The sequence below is a fragment of the Oryctolagus cuniculus genome, chromosome 4, assembly GCF_964237555.1.
Source record: "Oryctolagus cuniculus chromosome 4, mOryCun1.1, whole genome shotgun sequence".
Classification (NCBI taxonomy): Eukaryota; Metazoa; Chordata; class Mammalia; order Lagomorpha; family Leporidae; genus Oryctolagus; species Oryctolagus cuniculus.
This window is the reverse complement of record NC_091435.1, coordinates 122,333,346-122,350,763: the sequence shown is the minus strand read 5'-3', so window position 1 is coordinate 122,350,763 and position 17,418 is coordinate 122,333,346. Positions and strand designations below refer to the sequence as shown.

At 37.0% G+C, this 17,418-nt stretch overlaps 1 protein-coding gene across 3 annotated transcripts in view; it reads left to right on the top strand.

Moving 5' to 3' along the window:
- The window catches only part of RSRC1 (arginine and serine rich coiled-coil 1), a 453,198-nt gene that overhangs the window by 362,759 nt on the left and 73,021 nt on the right, over nt 1-17,418 (top strand). For all 3 annotated transcript variants that reach the window (XM_070072602.1, XM_070072601.1, XM_070072603.1), the window contains one exon: nt 9,077-9,145. In XM_070072602.1, coding sequence (XP_069928703.1) covers nt 9,077-9,145 — 69 coding nt within the window. The remainder of the gene's footprint in view (nt 1-9,076; nt 9,146-17,418) is intronic.

Genomic DNA, 17,418 nt, shown 5'->3' with positions numbered 1-17,418 from the left:
AGGCTAAATTCAGATAAATAACCACAACTAAATCCAAGAGAGACTAGAAAATGTAGTCTGTCTAAAGATGCATGAAGAAGTAAACACTAACAATTTCTGTCACATCTATTAAGTGCTCTGCTCAGTCTTCCAATGAAAGGAATAAGATGTTATACATTCCTTTAAAAAAAGTGTGGTAGTACTTCAAAAGTTTGAGGGAAATGAATTAAAAGATGTTTATTTTGGTGAAAACATTTTGGAAATATATCATTGAAGGAGTCCTCAAAATGTTAATGATTATTATAATCATATTATTACATAATAATCATAATAAATAATTTTTAAAAAATTTGTACTGAAGCTTACTTTAAAAAAAAATTATTTATTTGAAAGTCAGAATTACAGAGTGAGAGGGAGAGAGAGAAAGGTCTTCCATCTGCTGGTTAACTCTCCAAATGGCCACAATGGCCAGAACTGAGCCAATCGGAAGCCAGGAGCCAGGAGCTTCTTCCAGGTCTCCCACACAGGTGCAAGGGCCCAAGGACTCGGGCCATCTTCTACTGCTTCCCCAGGTCATAGAAGAGAGCTAGATTGGAAAAGGAGCAGCCAGGACTAGAACCAGTGCTGCAGGCTGGGGCTTTAACCCATTTACCACAGAGCCAGCCTCGAAGCTTATTTTGAATTCCATTTTCCATTTAGTTTTTCTGAAGTATCCTCATTTTAAAGCACCTAAAAAGGAAGAGGAAGCAGTTATATCTACTTGGTGTCTACTGTGGTTTGATTGTGTCCTCCTAAAGTTCATTTGTTAGAAATAAAATCCAAGATTGTTGAGAGGTAGGATCTTTAAAAGATCTTTAAAAGGATGATTTGGCCCCTTTCCTCCGCCCCCTCTCGTATATTATACACATGCTCTCTTTTACTTTGGCTTTTGCCATGGCATTTTTCGAGAGAGGAAATTCAAATGGCCAACAGACACTTGAGAATATGTTCAGGATCACTAGCCATCAGGGAATTGCAAATCAAAACCACAGTGAGGTTTCACCTCACTCTAGTTAGAATGGCTGTCATATAGAAATCAACAAGCAGCAAATGCTGGTGAGAATGTGGGGCAAAAGGTACCCTGGTCCACTCTTGATGGGAATGTAATCTGGTACAGCGACTGTGGAAGACTGTATGGAGATACTTCAGAAAGCTGAATATAGACCTACCATGTGATCCAGCCATCCCACTCCTGGGAATTTACCCAAACCAAAAGAAAGGAGTATATTTACGAGTTACCTGTACCCCCATGTTCCTTGCAGCACAAGTTACAACAGCTAAGATATGCAATCAGCCCAGATGTCCATCAACTGTTTACTGGATAAAGAAATTATGGTGTATATACACTGTGGAGTGCTATTCAGCTGTAAAAATGTATTGGAGTAAAATAGACATTTTGAGATTCAATGATTGTTTATAGCCCTTATCTCTTCTGTTGAGGAACAGTGATTTTTTTTTCTCTTTATACTATTTATTGAACTCTTTTACTCAGTGTAGGATTAACTATAGGATCATTAAATAAACTGAAAATAAATTTTTGTAAAAATTAAGAGTGGGAATCTGAGAGGGAGGAGGAGAAAGGGTTGGATTGGGGGCGGTGGGGGTGGTGTCACTATGTTCCTAAATCTGTATGTATGAAATACATGGAACTTGTATAACTCAAGTAAAATCTAAAATAAAAAGGAAAAGGAGAAAGCATAGTAAGTTGTAGGGAATGAGAATGGAAACCAACTGTGAATGCTGACTAGGGAGGAATAACATGGAATCATCCAAGTTAATTTCTAAATCATTGCTTTTTAGTAGATTCAATAACATTTATATTCTGTTTTGTAGGGAGCCTCTTCAGGGAAAAAAATTAATGGTAGATGGGTTGGTAGTAGCTTGGCAAAATGACTAAAGAATGAGGGAAATGAGAGTATTGTTCATAGGCATGGAATTGAAATGGTTGTCTTGAAGGGTTAGATAGTGAAGAAAGCAGAGCCTGGAGAATACGGTTAGCCTAGGAAGAGTTTGGAAGAACCAAGAAATTGGAAATTATCTACAGTGTTCATAGAAGATACTCAAACTTTTGATAAATTTTGTGCTGTAAAGTAGATCTTGTTATGAAGTCCAACATTGATCATGAATTATAAGAGTAGGTCTCTACTTAGGAGTTCAACAAATAAAAAGTGAAAAGATTACAGTTCAGCAAGAAAATAAGCAAGAGGTATAAACAATAATCAAATGAAAATATGTTCAACTTCACTCATATAAAGTAAATTTTTAAATAGTAAAAATCATTAAAATGATAATATTGCGTGTAATTCTTAACAATTTGACAAAAATTTAAAACAGTTTGACAAAACACTATATTTGCAGCAGAAGAGAATAAACACACAAGCATATCTTTCTGCTTTTGTTTTTTATTTTTTATTTTAACTGTCACATATAAGGGAGAACATGTACTTGTCTTCCTGTCATCTGATTTCACTCTACATGACGTGTTCCAGTTGCAATCATTTTGCTGCAAATGATAGAATTCCATTCTTTTATAACTGAATAATATTCCATTATATATACATAACATACTTTCTTTATCTAATCATCTGATTATTGACACCTTGGTTGATCCCATATATTGGTTTTTGTTTGTTTGTTTGTTTGTTTTTTGACAGGCAGAGGGGACAGTGAGAGAGAGAGAGACAGAGAGAAAGGTCTTCCTTTGCCGTTGGTTCACCCTCCAATGGCCGCCGCGGCCGGCATGCTGCGGCTGACGTACTGCACTGATCCGATGGCAGGAGCCAGCTACTTATCCTGGTCTCCCATGGGGTGCAGGGCCCAAGCACTTGGGCCATCGTCCACTGTACTCCCTGGCCACAGCAGAGAGCTGGCCTGGAAGAGGGGCAACCGGGACAGAATCCGGCGCCCCGATCGGGACCAGAACCCGGTGTGCCGGCGCCACAAGGCGGTGGATTAGCCTAGTGAGCCGCGGCGCTGGCCATGATTCCATATATTGTTTGTTGTGAAAAGTACTGCTGCAAACATAGTAGTGCAGGTATCTCTTTGATATGTTGTGTTCCTGTCTCATAGTAGTGGGATTACTGAGCCATATGGCAAGTCTAGTTCTAGTTTTTTAAAGAAATCTCTAGGGGCCTGCATTGTGGCATAGTGGGTAAAACCGCCACCTGTGACATAGACATCCTGTATGGGCGCCTGTTCAAGAACTGGCTGCTCCACTTCCAATCCAGCTCCCTTCTAATGTGCCTGGCAAAGCAGAAGACGACCCAAATGGTTGGGCCCCTGCCACACTCGTGCAAGACCTGTAAGAAGCTCCTAGCTCATGGCTTTGTCCTGGCACAGCCTGTTCTTCTTCTTCTTCTTCTTCTTCTTCTTCTTCTTCCTCTTCCTCTTCCTCTTCCTCTTCCTCTTCCTCTCTCCCTTTCTCCCTCTCTCCCTCTCTCCCTCCCTCTCCTTCTTCCTCTCCCTCTCCCTATGTGTGTGTGTGTGTGTGTGTGTGTGTATAATTCTGCCTTTCAAAAAAATAAATAATTTTTAAAAACTCTATATTGTGGCCGGCGCCACGGCTCACTAGGCTAATCCTCCGCCTAGCGGCGCTGGCACACCGGGTTCCAGTCCCAGTCAGGGCGCCGGATTCTGTCCCGGTTACCCCTCTTCCAGGCCAGCTCTCTGCTGTGGCCCGGGAGTGCAGCAGAGGATGGCCCAAGTGCTTGGGCCCTGCACCCCATGGGAGACCGGGAAAAGCACCTGGCTCCTGCCTTCGGATCAGCGTGGTGCGCAGGCCGCAGGGCACCAGCCGCGGCGGTCATTGGAGGGTGAACCAACAGCAAAAGGAAGACCTTTCTCTCTGTCTCTCTGTATAGCTCTGCCTGTCCAAAAAAAAAAAAAAAACAACTCTATATAGTTTTCCATAGTGTTGAAATAATTTATATTCCTACAGTGTGTAAGAGTTCCTGTTTCTCCTCATATTTGCCAGCATTTGTTTCTCTCTGTTTTCTGAATGATAGTCATTCTGACAGGGGTGAGGTAAAATCTCATGATTTTGCATTTCCCTGATGGCTCATGGTGTTAAGCATTTTTTCATATATTCATTACCATTTGTATTTCTTTTAAGAATTGACTATTCAGGTCCTTTGCCCATTCCTTAGCTGGATTAGTTGATTTTTTTGTTGTTGAGTTTTCTGAGTTGCTGATATAGGCTGGGTATTAATCTGTTGTTGAATAAGTAGCAAGTCATCACCTACCCAAAAGTCTTAAAGTCTTCCCTACAGTTTCTTCTTTCCCTGGCTCTTAAATTTAGGTCTTTGATACATTTTGAGTTAATTTTTTTATATGGTGAGCGGCAGGAAGCTAATTTCATTCTTCTCTCACTGTCCACTCTGCCTGTCAAAAAAAAAAAAAAGTAGGTGCCTTGAAGAAGAGCTTACTATTTCTCTTGTTAGTATTTTCTTCTACATGTGTACATCCGGTTTTGCCATCAGCATCTATTGAAGAAATTATCATTTCTCCAATGTACCATCAAAAATCTGTTGGTTATATATATATATATATATGGATTAATTTCTGGGTTCTCTATTCTATAGCATTGATCTGTGTTTTGGTTTTTATTACAATACCACGCTGCTTTAATTACTACAGGTTTGGAGCATTAAACCTTTGACTATAATGTAAATTTAAAATATCTCAAAAGCAAACACTAATTTTTTAAAGCCTCTAAAATACTTATTATCTGTTCCTTCACAAAAGAAAAAGATGATTCCTGACCTAAACTACCTGATAAAGAACAATTTAATTTTCTGTGAATGAGGCCTGCACTGTGGCACAACAGGTTAAACCCATGGCCTGCAGCACCAGCATCCCATAGAGGCCTGGTTCAGCTCCCAGCTGCTCCACTTCCAATCGAACTCCCTGCTAATGTGCTTGGGAAAGTGACAGATTATGCCTCAACTGCTTGGACCCCTCCACCCACAAAGGAGACCCAGAAGAAGTTCTTGGCTGCTGACTTCAGCCTGGCCCCGCCCTGGTTGTTGTGGCCATTTTGGGAGTAAACCAGCATATGGAAGATCTCTCTGTCTCTGTCTCTCTCTGTAACTATGCCTTTAAATAAATAAATAAATATTTAAAACAAAGTGAAATTTTCTGTGAATTAACCTTTGATTTACTATTGATGGTTCATCTGAGGATGGTCACTAGAGGTTAAGGCTAACTAGTTTTTTTTTTTTTTTATTAATAGAGGTGTACATGTTTTAAGTATAGAAGATAACTCCACAGTTTATGGTTTTATTGTCCTATGGGATATTAACTAACTTGTTTTCAAACCACACAAATTTATTTTATTTTATCATTCTTTTTTCAACTGTGTGTGAACATTTCCTCAAACTGTATTTTAAAGGGCTTCATATAGTATAAGTTTGCTCTTTAATCAGTTAAATAAAACTTTGACTAATGTCCATTTAAAAAAAAAAGTAGGTCTTATCACTTACTAGTTGTGTTCTTTGTTGTGAAATTTTGTGCTGTATCTAATAATATTGATCACCAAATGTTAAATGAAGTTGATATATTTTTAGAGCAAAGAAAAAAATTTCAGGATTTAAATCATGTATGAATGAATTCTTCCTTTGTTTACATTTAAATTATAATTATCATAAAGCATTGGAAAGGAAAAAAGAATGCTTTTTCCAGATTCTCTTAATAATCAATGAAAAGCAGAAGTTTGGCACAGCTGTGAGCTACCACTTGGGTGGTTTAACATCCTGTAGCAGACTATGGAGTTTGAGTCCCTGCTCCACTCCCAATTGCAGCTTTCTACTAATGCAAACACAGAAAGACAGCAGGTGATGGCTGGAGTAGTTGAGTCCCTGCCACCCCCAAAGGAGACCTGGATTGAGTCTCTGCTCCTGGCTTCAGCTTGGCCAACCCCTAGCTGTTGCAGGCATTTGGTAAGTCATCGAATAGATGGGAGATCTCTCCTTGTCTTGTTTCCTCCCACCCTGCCCCTGTCTCTCTGCTTTTCAAATAAAATTAATTACTTGCCTATCATTTGAATTCAAATAAATTTTCTTTTCAATTGGATTCACTCAGATTCTTTTTGGAGACACATTGATTATTGATAAAAATTTTAGCAGCCAGTGCTGTGGCACAGTTGATTAAGCTGCCTCCTGCAACACTGGCTCCCATACAGGCACTGGTTCATGTCCCATCTGCTCCACTTCTGATCCAGTTCCTGGAAAAGCAGCAGAAAAGATGGCCACAGTGCATCCTACATTGTGCCCCCTGACTGCCCTGATGTGGAAACCCAGAAGAAACTTCTGGCTCCTTGCTTTAGCCTGGCCCAGCTAGCCATTTGTGGAGTGAACCAGCAGATCAGCAAATGGAAGATTCTCTCTCTCTCACTCTCACTCTCATCTCTTACACATACTCTTTCTGTAACTGTGCCCTTCTACTAACTAAATTAAATCTTTACTAAAAGGCTTTAATGTGTGCTTTTAAGATTATTTTCTGTGCATTTTTTTTGGATATATATTTTTTTATTTGAAAGGCAGAGTTACAGAGAGGCAGAGAGAGAGAGAGAGAGAGAGAGGTCTTCAGTCCACTGGTCCACTCCCCAAATGGCCGCAAGGCCGGAGCTGGGCCTATCCAAAGCCAGGAGCCTGGGGCTTCTTACCAGTCTTCCATGTGGGTGCAGGGGCCCAAGTACTTGGGCCACCTTCCACTGCTATCCCAGGCACCTTAGCAGGGAGCTGTATTGGAAGTGAAGCAGCCAGGACTCGAACTGGTGACCATGTGGGATACTGGCACTGCAGGCAGCGGCTTTACCAGCTATGCCACAGCACCAGCCCCATATGCCTTTTTTTTTTTTTTTTTTTTTTTTTTTTTGACAGGCAGAGTTAGATAGTGAGAGAGAGTGAGACAGGGAGAAAGGTCTTCCTTCCATTGGTTCACCCCCCAAATGGCTGCTATGGCTGGCACGCTGCACCGATCCAAAGCCAGGAGCCAGGTGCTTCCTCCTGGTCTCCCATGGGGGTGCAGGGGCCCAAGCACTTGGACCATCCTCCACTGCCTTCCCGGGCCACAGCAGAGAGCTGGGCTGGAAGAGGAGCAACCGGGATTAGAACCCAGCGCCCATATGGGATGCTGGTGCCGCAGGAGGAGGATTAACCAAGTGAGCCACAGCGCGTCCCCCCCATATGCCATTTCAACATAATTCAAAATATTTTATTTTATACACAGGTGCATGAGCGCATATACTCATATAAACATTTACTTGGGAATCTTGATTGACAGCATTAAGCTCAGTTAGATAAAATATTTAACCACAGCATCAGAACCATTTGCAGTTTTTTAAAAACATATAAAACAATATTCCAATAAATTGTCCATGTATAGCAACAAATCAGTAAGAAAGGACAAACCAGCATAGTGAAATAGATAAATCAGATTTAGGCAGGGTAGTTTATTGAATTTAAATTGTGCCCAGTTGGCCCAAGAGCTATATATAAGTAATCCATCTTACGTTGTTAATGGAAGTTCTTGAAATCCACCTGATGTTTGCATTATTAAATTTCAGTCTAATGAGCTCTCCTAATACATATTGAAGATGGTTGTAAGGAGTAAAATGTGAATCTGAGCGGGATAATTTGAAAGAAACATAAGCTGAGCATTTTACATGACTCAAGGGGTATATCTACAATTACACATATAACCAAAATTGAATTTAAATGGAATTTCTATTATCCTTGTCCTTCTACCAGGGAGAATAAAGTGTAAATGAAGTAAAAGTCTTTAGAGTTACTGGTGGTTTGTTTTTATTATCTAATTTAATAGATTCTTGCAGTGATACAGAGTGGCATAAATGTTTTAATATTTCATGACTTTAAATGCAGTCTAAGTATTTATAAAAGCTTGTAAATGGAAACACATGTCTGTGTAATTGGATATAGCACTTCATAACACCATTATATAAGTTTTGTACCTTAAGAACGTGTCAATATTGGTGGTGAGAGAAAAAAAATCAAACTTAGAAGAAAAATAGTTTTGTATGTGGCATGTGTTTTATTTAAATTCTCCTTTTAAGCCAGGCTTTATACTTCTAAAGGCTGTGTTGATTTTTGCATAGGGAAAATATATGCAGCAAAACGTTGAAAAGTAAGTGTGTTTATTTTTTAAATCACAGTTTACATTACTGTTATCATTATAATAAAGGCTTCCACAAAGTTTAATGCTGCCACAGTCTGATTCTTTTTCTTTTAACGAGGCAATACTTTTTTAACTTAATATTTCATCAGCTATAATGCTATTAGAGACTTATTTCCACTTAGTTCACTCATCAGGCAGTGAGACGGCAATAAAGGAGAATCGCTCCTTTGAGACATTAATGCTTTGGAATAAATGATGTGCTAGAACAGAAATTTAATTAATTTACAGAGTATATTGATAGTCCCTTGTTACTGTGCTGTATATTTTTTAATCTTCTTTAACATCTGTAGTAAAGTGTTTGAAAACCCCTGCAGTTGAGCAACTAGTAGATAATTAAGTAATAAGGGAAGAGGTTTCTAGAGGGAAAAAGATTCTTTTTACCAAATGCTGTCGTAACATGAATAAGGAACCAGTACTATGATGTGCAATGGGGGAAAAAAGAAAATGCTACCTAATTTGATACTGTTCCATGGATATTGCAAGCTTCTTCCATTTAAAATGTGAGTTGTGGTTTAAAGACTTTCCTCTAAAGTTTAAAATAGATGTGTTATACTGATAAATCCAATGGTTTTTATTAACCAACAGTTCTTCCCAATTCATATACTGTCATTGACATTTATGCTGCCTAAATTCATTTTCTCTTTCCTACAAAGACTATCCTGAACTAAGCTTGGAAGATTCTAAATAAATATTCGGGATATTTATTCTGAATAAAGAATGTAAAATACGTATTTCAAATTTTCAACTGCCTTGTTTGTTTCTTCAGTTTCAGAGAGAATAAGTAACGATTATCCTCCCTCTCCTGTACTTTCACTTATATTATGAGCATAAAATAAGTGCAGAAATTTTATTGTTTTTGTTTCAGCAAAAGCTGATGAAGCACTGAAAGCCAAAGAAAGAAATGAGGAAGAAGCAAAGAGAAGAAAGGAGGAAGGTAAATGCATAAGTTCATTTGTTTTTCTGGGGAGCTGCTATTTGTCACTATTCTTTCGATTCCTTGGATAGAAAATTTAAAATAACCAAATGTCTTGGAGGAGACCTCTTGTAACTTCATGGACCTAAATTATGATGCAATGTCATGCTATATTCATTGTATTTGGTTGCTAGTATAATATCAGTTAGGAGACTATAAGATTTTATAATAGAGATTAAAGTCCTTCTGACTTTAATAAATTATTAAAATCAGTCACAGAAAGAGATTGTACTGGAGCCAGCATTAGGGCATAGCAGGTAAAGCCATCACCTACAATGCTGACATTCCATGTGGGCACTGGTTTAAGTGCCAGCTGTTGCACTTCCAATCCAGCTCCATTTTGCCTGGAAAAGCTGCAGAGAAACAGCCCAAGTGCTTGGGCCCCAGCACTCCCATGGGAGACCTGGATGAAGCTACTGGCTCCTGGCTTTGGCCTGGCCCAGCCCCAGTCATTGTAGAGTGAACCCACAGATGGAAGATGGTTTCTCCCTCTCTTTCTCTCTCTCTCTGTAACTCTGCCCTTCAAATAAATAAATCCTTTTTAAAAAATTAAAAAGAGGTTGAACTTATCAATACACTTTAAAATACGTCAGCATCAGTAAAGGAATTCCTCTTGCCAACAAAGCTTTTTTTAAAAGCTGGTAAGAGGAACAATAAAATCTGAAATGTTAGAAATGGTAATTAAATGAAGAAATTTGCATCTTATTTTTTATGGATTAAATATTTCTTCTTTTAATAGTTCTTAAGCCATTCCAGAAAATATACAAAGGAATATAACACATTTTATCTTCCCTAACAAATTATTTTTGTAACTGAAAATTTTGCCTTTTTTCCTTCATACATCCATATCTTTTACCATGACAATCAGATAAAAAATTGTACTCCCTCCTCCAACTGGAAGGTAAAATTTATAGTATTTGGTATTCATGTCTTAAGCAGCATCCCATCAGATCCTAGTCCCCAAAGCCAATCCCATCCCCACCCCACCACAAAAAAAAAAAAAAAAAAAAAAAAAAAAACTTCTACAAATTTAGGTTGGTAAAAGCCTACAAATAGATTCAAATTAAATGTGGAATGCATTTATACATATAAATATATAATGTTCTTGCCTATTTTGACTCTCAGAAACCCTGACTTTATAATCTTGTCTGAGATCAACTAGTTTTATGGTATATTGAGAAAACAAATGAATTCCAGTATCAAGAATCCTGAGCAGAATTCTTTTCTTTTGACTCTTAATTATACGTCTTGGCTTTATTAGTGAAAGCAGTGTATCTACCTTCAGTTATGTTTATGGTATATTCGCCAGCATAGTTATAATAATGGAAGTAAAGCTGTCTAAGCAAATTATAATATTTAAGTACTGCTATGTTATGTGGCATTCTGATCAATGTAACTATAATATAATGGCCCTTATAAAGCCTTTTGAAACTGTGAATCAGAAGTATAGAACTTATTACCAACCAGCAGTAAAAATATGTTGCAGTAGTTATTAGCCTAATCCCATTAATTAAAGCCATAATTGGTTGATAAAATGGCAATGATAGTAACCACAGAGTTTGAAATTACTAGGTAATTTATGATTAGGAAAAAATATGATAGGAGCTTACCCTCATGTAAGAAAATTTTTTTAGTCCTTCAGAAGTCATCATTTACATGTTGACAATTGATATTTCTAATAGTCTCTCTTTTCATTAAATTAGTTCTGAGTATTTTGAAAATAATACTCTGTTAACAGTTTCTTTAGTAACTGTAGATACTTGAACATTATATTGTAATCCCTTAAAAATATGTTTAATTGAATCAAACTTACATAGTACTTAGTATGTAATGTACAGTACCTTTTCCATTTCAATTCCTATGGATACAATCATAGCTTTTTAAATTAGAATTTTTATCGATTATCCTATTTATTATTGATTCATATCTATATTGTTTATTTTACATTATCTGTTATCTATTTATTATTTTTACCTAACTAGATTATAAAATGCAGGAATGTAAAGGTCCTGGTATCTTTGATGCCTTGAAACTAGAAACTCAGTTTCATAATTTATTGCAAGAATGAATGAATGACAGATTTCCTGTCATTCTTCTAAATCCATTCATAAGTAGCTTACCTTCAGTTTGCAGTGGAAGCAAATAATCTCATTGAACATGTAACCCAAAGTCTTTATGTCATTTTTCTAAAATAGGATCTTACCCAGCTATTGCTCTAATGCATTACAAGCATGTAAAATGAAATCAGTGGATATCAAAAGTCTATTGATATTTGCTAATATGGATTTATCTTCACCTGAGTTTGCAAAATTTTCTGTGCATCAATAAATTATTGCTACAAATGCAGAAGAAAAATTCTGTTGGGAAAATAATCTATACAAGACTAATTTCAAAAGATAAAAGATGTTTTTTTTCCTTCAATAGTTTTCTTTTGTTTACTTTTTATAGGCTGACATGAATTGCTCCCTATATTCTTTGTTGTTTGCTTCCAAAATTTTTTCTTGTGGGTTGTGTAGATACTTTAATGCTATCCAATTAGCTTTTTCTTGAAAATAATTAATTTGTAAGCTACATTTATTTATTTCAAATAATTAGCCTAGCTACAAATTGCAACTTGAGATACATCGAAATGTGTATGTGTAGGTACCTGTGTCTCAGAAAAAATAATAATCCTTTATTTCCAGTCTATAAGTCTCTGGTAATTCACTCTATCATATCATTTATACCATTCATCTCTTAATTTCTCAGCATGCTGATATGCAGCACAGGACTGATAGCATTGTTAAAATGCAGATAAATGTTGTCTGTACATTGCTCTTTATCTACTCTATTATCTCACAAAAGACATTGCATTAGCATAACAAAATATCTGCCATGCAAATTTGTTCTACTATGCAGTCCTTTCTTTGAGTGTACTTAAATCAATATCATATCATAATTATGTTTCCAAGTAGTGTATAGAAGATAAAAGTCAGAGACCCACCAAAACTTGTCCAGGTGACTACTTTCCTTCCACTCTTTAAACAGTGGGACCCCATTTGTGATGCTTTTCATGGTCATTATATAGTTCAGTTGATTTCTCTCTTACTGAATGTCATCAGTGCATTGGTGATGGGTCCTCTTTCTTGGACCATTTACTACTTCTTTTTACTGTAGTTAAGTTACATAAAGGTTACATCTTTTATTACACATCAAGTGAATATTGAAAGTTTAAGTTTACAGTGTCCTTTAAAAATTGCACCTTTTGAAATATGCAACTAATCTTCCCTTGATTTCTTTCCTTTTATTGAATGCTTTGTCATAACTGCTTATTTTTTGTGTGTATTTTTTTCTATTTAATTTAGTTTTCATTTGAGGGTGGCAATTAAGTTTAAAATCCCTTAATAAGTCTTTTTTTACCATTTGACTTTTCTCTAATATGAATTTCTTATTTTTGATATAAGTATAGTAGCTTTTGAATTTTTCCCTCTTGCATTTATTCAAAATATCTCTAACCATCTGATGGTTTTTTTAAATAATTTTTTTCCAAAACTGTTATGCAACCCATTCTAATTTATTCATGAAAATGGTGGACAGTGAGATTTTGAACACAATATGAGGCAGGTTAAGTGAATACTTAGAGCAATCCTCAAGTCTCATTTGTTTAAGTTGAAAATCATCAAATCTTTAGCCATGGCTGATTGACAAGAAGCAAAATAGATTAGCCTTAGTTTCATCTTTTTATATATAATCCTTTGGTGAAGGTAAAGAATTCTAGAAACTAAAAGGGAAGAATTGGGGTACCAGACATTGTTATAAGTATTTTATACATTTTAACTCTTCATCCTCATGAACTCTGAGTTTTGTGTTCTTGTTATCTTTCTGCTTTAGGAAGGATAGGAAACTAAGATACAATGCTTAATGGCATAGCCAGTAAGTCGGAAGCCAGAATACAATCCCAGGCAATTCAAGTCAGATATACACTTCCCCTCTTTAAACAACCTGCATCAGAGCCAGCATTGTCGCACAGTAAGCTAAGGGGCCACTTGCAACATAAGCATCCCATATCAGAATGCTGGTTGGAATACCAACTGCTCCACTTCCAATCCAGCTTCCTGCTAAGGCACCTCAAGTACATGAGCTCCTGCTGCTTGTGTGGGAGACCTGAGTGGATTCTGGACTCCTGGCTTTGGCCTGACCCAGTCCAGGTTTGTAGCTGTTTGGGAAGTGAACCAGCACATAGAAGATATCTCTCTCTCTCTCTCTATCTCGCTTCCTCTCCCTTTCTCTCTCCCTAGCACTTTCAAATCAATCAATCAATATTTAAAGAAAGAAAAAACCAGCCTATATCAATCCTTAATCGTACATCAATAACCCTTAATAGTGTACAAAAATAACATGATTTAATTTTCTTATTAATTTTTTCCTAACCAATTGTTTACTATTAAATCAACTAGATCTGGACTCATATTACAAAGCTAATACATAATATTATTTTCTACTTAAATTTACACATTAAAAATCCCTTTTGACTTATTGAGTGGTTCTATTACAAGATTTAAAATAACCCTTCAGAAAATTTGTGTTTCCTTTGTTTCAGGTTTAATAGCTCTACATGTTTCATAATGTAACATTTTAAAACATTTATATAACCTTTAATATGTTAACTATAATGTTAGAGTGCAATTTTCTTTAAGAAAAATTGATCTACTTAGCTTGATTTTTCCTCGCATTCATAGTTAGTGAAAAAATCATTCAAGAACACTACATCTTTTATCCTAGCCATCTGTCTTACTTACCTCAGCAAGAATTTGTCCCTTATAGTCTTCTTAATTTCCTATCTGTAAGAACATGATTGCTGGGGACTAGTTTTGTGACAGCACTTGCAACACAAGCATCACATATTAGAGTGCCGGTTGAGTCCCAGCTGCTCTATTTCCAATCTAGCCTCCTGCTAATGTGCCTGGGAAGGCAGCAGAGGATGACTCTAGTACTTTGACCCCTGTGTGAGACCAGAATGGAGTTCCTGGCCCCTGCACCCATGTGGGAGACCCAGAAGAAGCTCCTAGCTCCTGGCTTCCATCTGGCCCGGCCCTGGCCATTGTGGCCATTTGGGAAGTGAACCAGTAGATGGAAAATCTCCCTTCTCTTTCACTTTCTCCTCCTCTCTCATTAATTATGTCTATCAAATAATTAAACTAAATCTTTTGGGCCGGCGCTGTGGCGCAGTGGGTTAAAGCCCTGACCTGAAGCCCTGGCATCCCATATGGGTGCTGGTTCTAGTCCCAGCCACTCCTCTTCCAATCCAGCTCTCTGCCATGGGCTGGGAAAGAGTAGAAGATGGCCTGAGTCCTTGGGCCCCTGCACCCACATGGGAGACCCAGAGGAAGCTCCTGGCTCCTGGCTTCGGATCAGCAAAGCACTACCCGTTGCAGCCATCTGGGGAGTGAGCCAGCGGATGAAAGATCTCTTTCTCTGTCTCTACCTCTCTGTGTAACTCTGTCTTTCAAATAAATAAATCTTTAAAAAATAATCTTTTTTTAAATCGTTTCATAGATTTTATAAAATATTGATTGTTGGTGTGAACAGACAGCTAGCAGTTAATGCCTATATCTGTCTACAGAGTTCCTGGGCTTAATATGCAGCTCTGGCTTCTGACTCCAAATTCTTCCTAATGCAGACCCTGGGAGTCAATGGGGATGGCTCAAGTAAATGGGCTACTGCCACCTACATGGGAGACCTGTATTGTGTTCTCCTCTCCTGGCTCTAGTCCCTGCCATTGCAGGCAATTCAGGAATGAACCAATGGATGGAAACATTCTCTCTCTCTTCCTTCTCCCTGCTACTCAGGTGAATTAAATATATAGATTGTTTTCTTTTTTTGTTCATTTTTATCATAATTTTGCATACTTATCATACCTGTCACCTTGGCATACCTGTCACCTTGGCATACCTGTCAAGTTGAAGGATACAGAAATGAAAGATATGGTTATCTTGCTCACAAGGAACTTATTCTCAATTTAGACAGGCATAACTAATTAATCTAAAATGTTATAATTATCAGTAGTTATAGGCTAAATTGTTTGGAGATTACTAAATGAGATACAAATTTATAAGAAAACAAGATACAATTTTCCCATTTTTATTATATTGATTGTTGAAACTCCAATATCAGGTTAAAATTTATGTTACTTATATTCTTTTCTTTTTTCTTAATTTTAATTTTTTTAACAGATTCTATGTGATTTGTAAATACAGTTCTAAGAATATAATGAATTCATGGCTCCTGGCTTTAGCCTGGCCCATTTCCCACTGTTACGGGCATTTGAGATGTGAACCAGAAGATGAAATATCTCTGTTTGTTTGTCTCTGTCTCACTCTCTGTCTCTCTTTCAAATTTAAAAGAAAAAAAGGCTTGACAATAAAATTTAATCACATGGCTCTACAGTGATTAAAATTTTCACTAAAATTCATTTTGATAACTTTTCTCTTGACACATACCCAAATGTGTATAGTATTTTAAAAGTTTCTGTGAATCTGTTTTTTGTGCATCAGTTCCATTATATGAAAGAGTAATATCACATGCAAAAAAAAGTGATTTTTTCACCTGTTTATTCTGATATGTATTATCTGCAAGGTCTAACTTCTTGCTAAAAACAGGTCTCAATCATGATAGTAACATATCACATACATGAAGGAGGCTGTTTGTCTGTTTGCTAATCCAGAAAGTCCTGAATCCAGTTGATCCCCAAAACTATGTCATATTTTTTCCAACTAAAGTAATAAACTGTGTATTTATCTTTTTTGTAATATTTTTAATTAGTAAATATAAATTTCCAAAGTACAGTTTATGGATTACAATGGCTTCCCCCCCCCATAATTTCCCTCCCACTCGCACCCCTCCCATCTCCCATACCCTCTCCCATTCCATTCACATCAAGATTCATTTTCAATTATCTTTATATACAGAAGATCGATTTAGTATCTATTAAGAAAGATTTCATCAGTTTGCACCCACACAGAAACACAAAGTGTAAAATACTGTTTCAGTACTAGTTATAGCATTACTTCACATTGGACAACACATTAAGGACAGAGATCCTACGTGAGAAGTAAGTACACAGTGACTCCTGTTGTTGACTTAACAATTTGACACTCTTGTTTATGGCGTCAGTAATCTCCCTAGGCTCTAGTCACGAGTTGCCAAGGCTATGGAAGCCTTTTGAGTTCGCCGACTTCGATCTTATTCCGACAGGGTCATAGTCAAAGTGGAAGTTCTCTCCTCCCTTCAGAGAAAGGTACCTCCTTCTTTGATGGCCCCATTCTTTCCACTGGGATCTCACTCACAAAGATCTTTCATTTAGGTTTGTTTTTTTGTTTGTTTGTTTTTCCAGAGTGTCTTGGCTCTCCATGCCTAAAATACTCTCATGGGCTCTTCAGCCATATCCGAATGCCTTAAGGGCTGATTCTGAGGCCAAAGTGCTATTTAGGACATCTGCCCTTCTATGAGTCTGCTGTGTATCCCACTTCCCATGTTGGATCATTCTCACCCTTTTTGATTCTATCAATTAGTATTAGCAGACACTAGTCTTGTTTGTGTGATACCTTTGACTCTTAGACCTATCAGTGTGATCAGTTGTGAACTGAAATTGATCACTTGGACTAGTGAGATGGCATTGGTACATGCCACCTTGATGGGATTGTATTGGAATTCCCTGGCACATTTCTAACTCCACCATTTGGGGCATATTTTAAAGCTATTAGTTTTTTAAAAAACAAAACTTTCAATCTTATAATATTTGCCTTTAATTCAGTCATCCAAAAGTCAACTTCTACATCTAATTTTAGAAGTACAAGAATACTTTCCAAGGAAACTATGCTGCAAAATGATTACTCTCTGTGGAAATAAGGACAGAAGGCTGTAATGTACTTCACCATCCTCTCAGTGAAATGGAACAGTATAAGCAAAGTTCAATAGAATATTTACAGCTAAAGCTTGCCTACACTGTGCTTGAAAAAAATCTATACTTGTTTACTGAAAAGAAAATTGATGTTGAGTTAATTAAGATGGCAACACTATGTACATGTCAGGTTGTCTCAATTTTTAGCAAAAATGAGGAACTGTTCATGTCAATTTGCTAAAGAGCAAACACTTCACATCAGGATCATAAGTTAGCAAGTGCATAAATCAGGTTCTTTTTATATAAGATGATGATGACTTAGCCTAGTAAGAACACTGTCTTAATTACATATTAG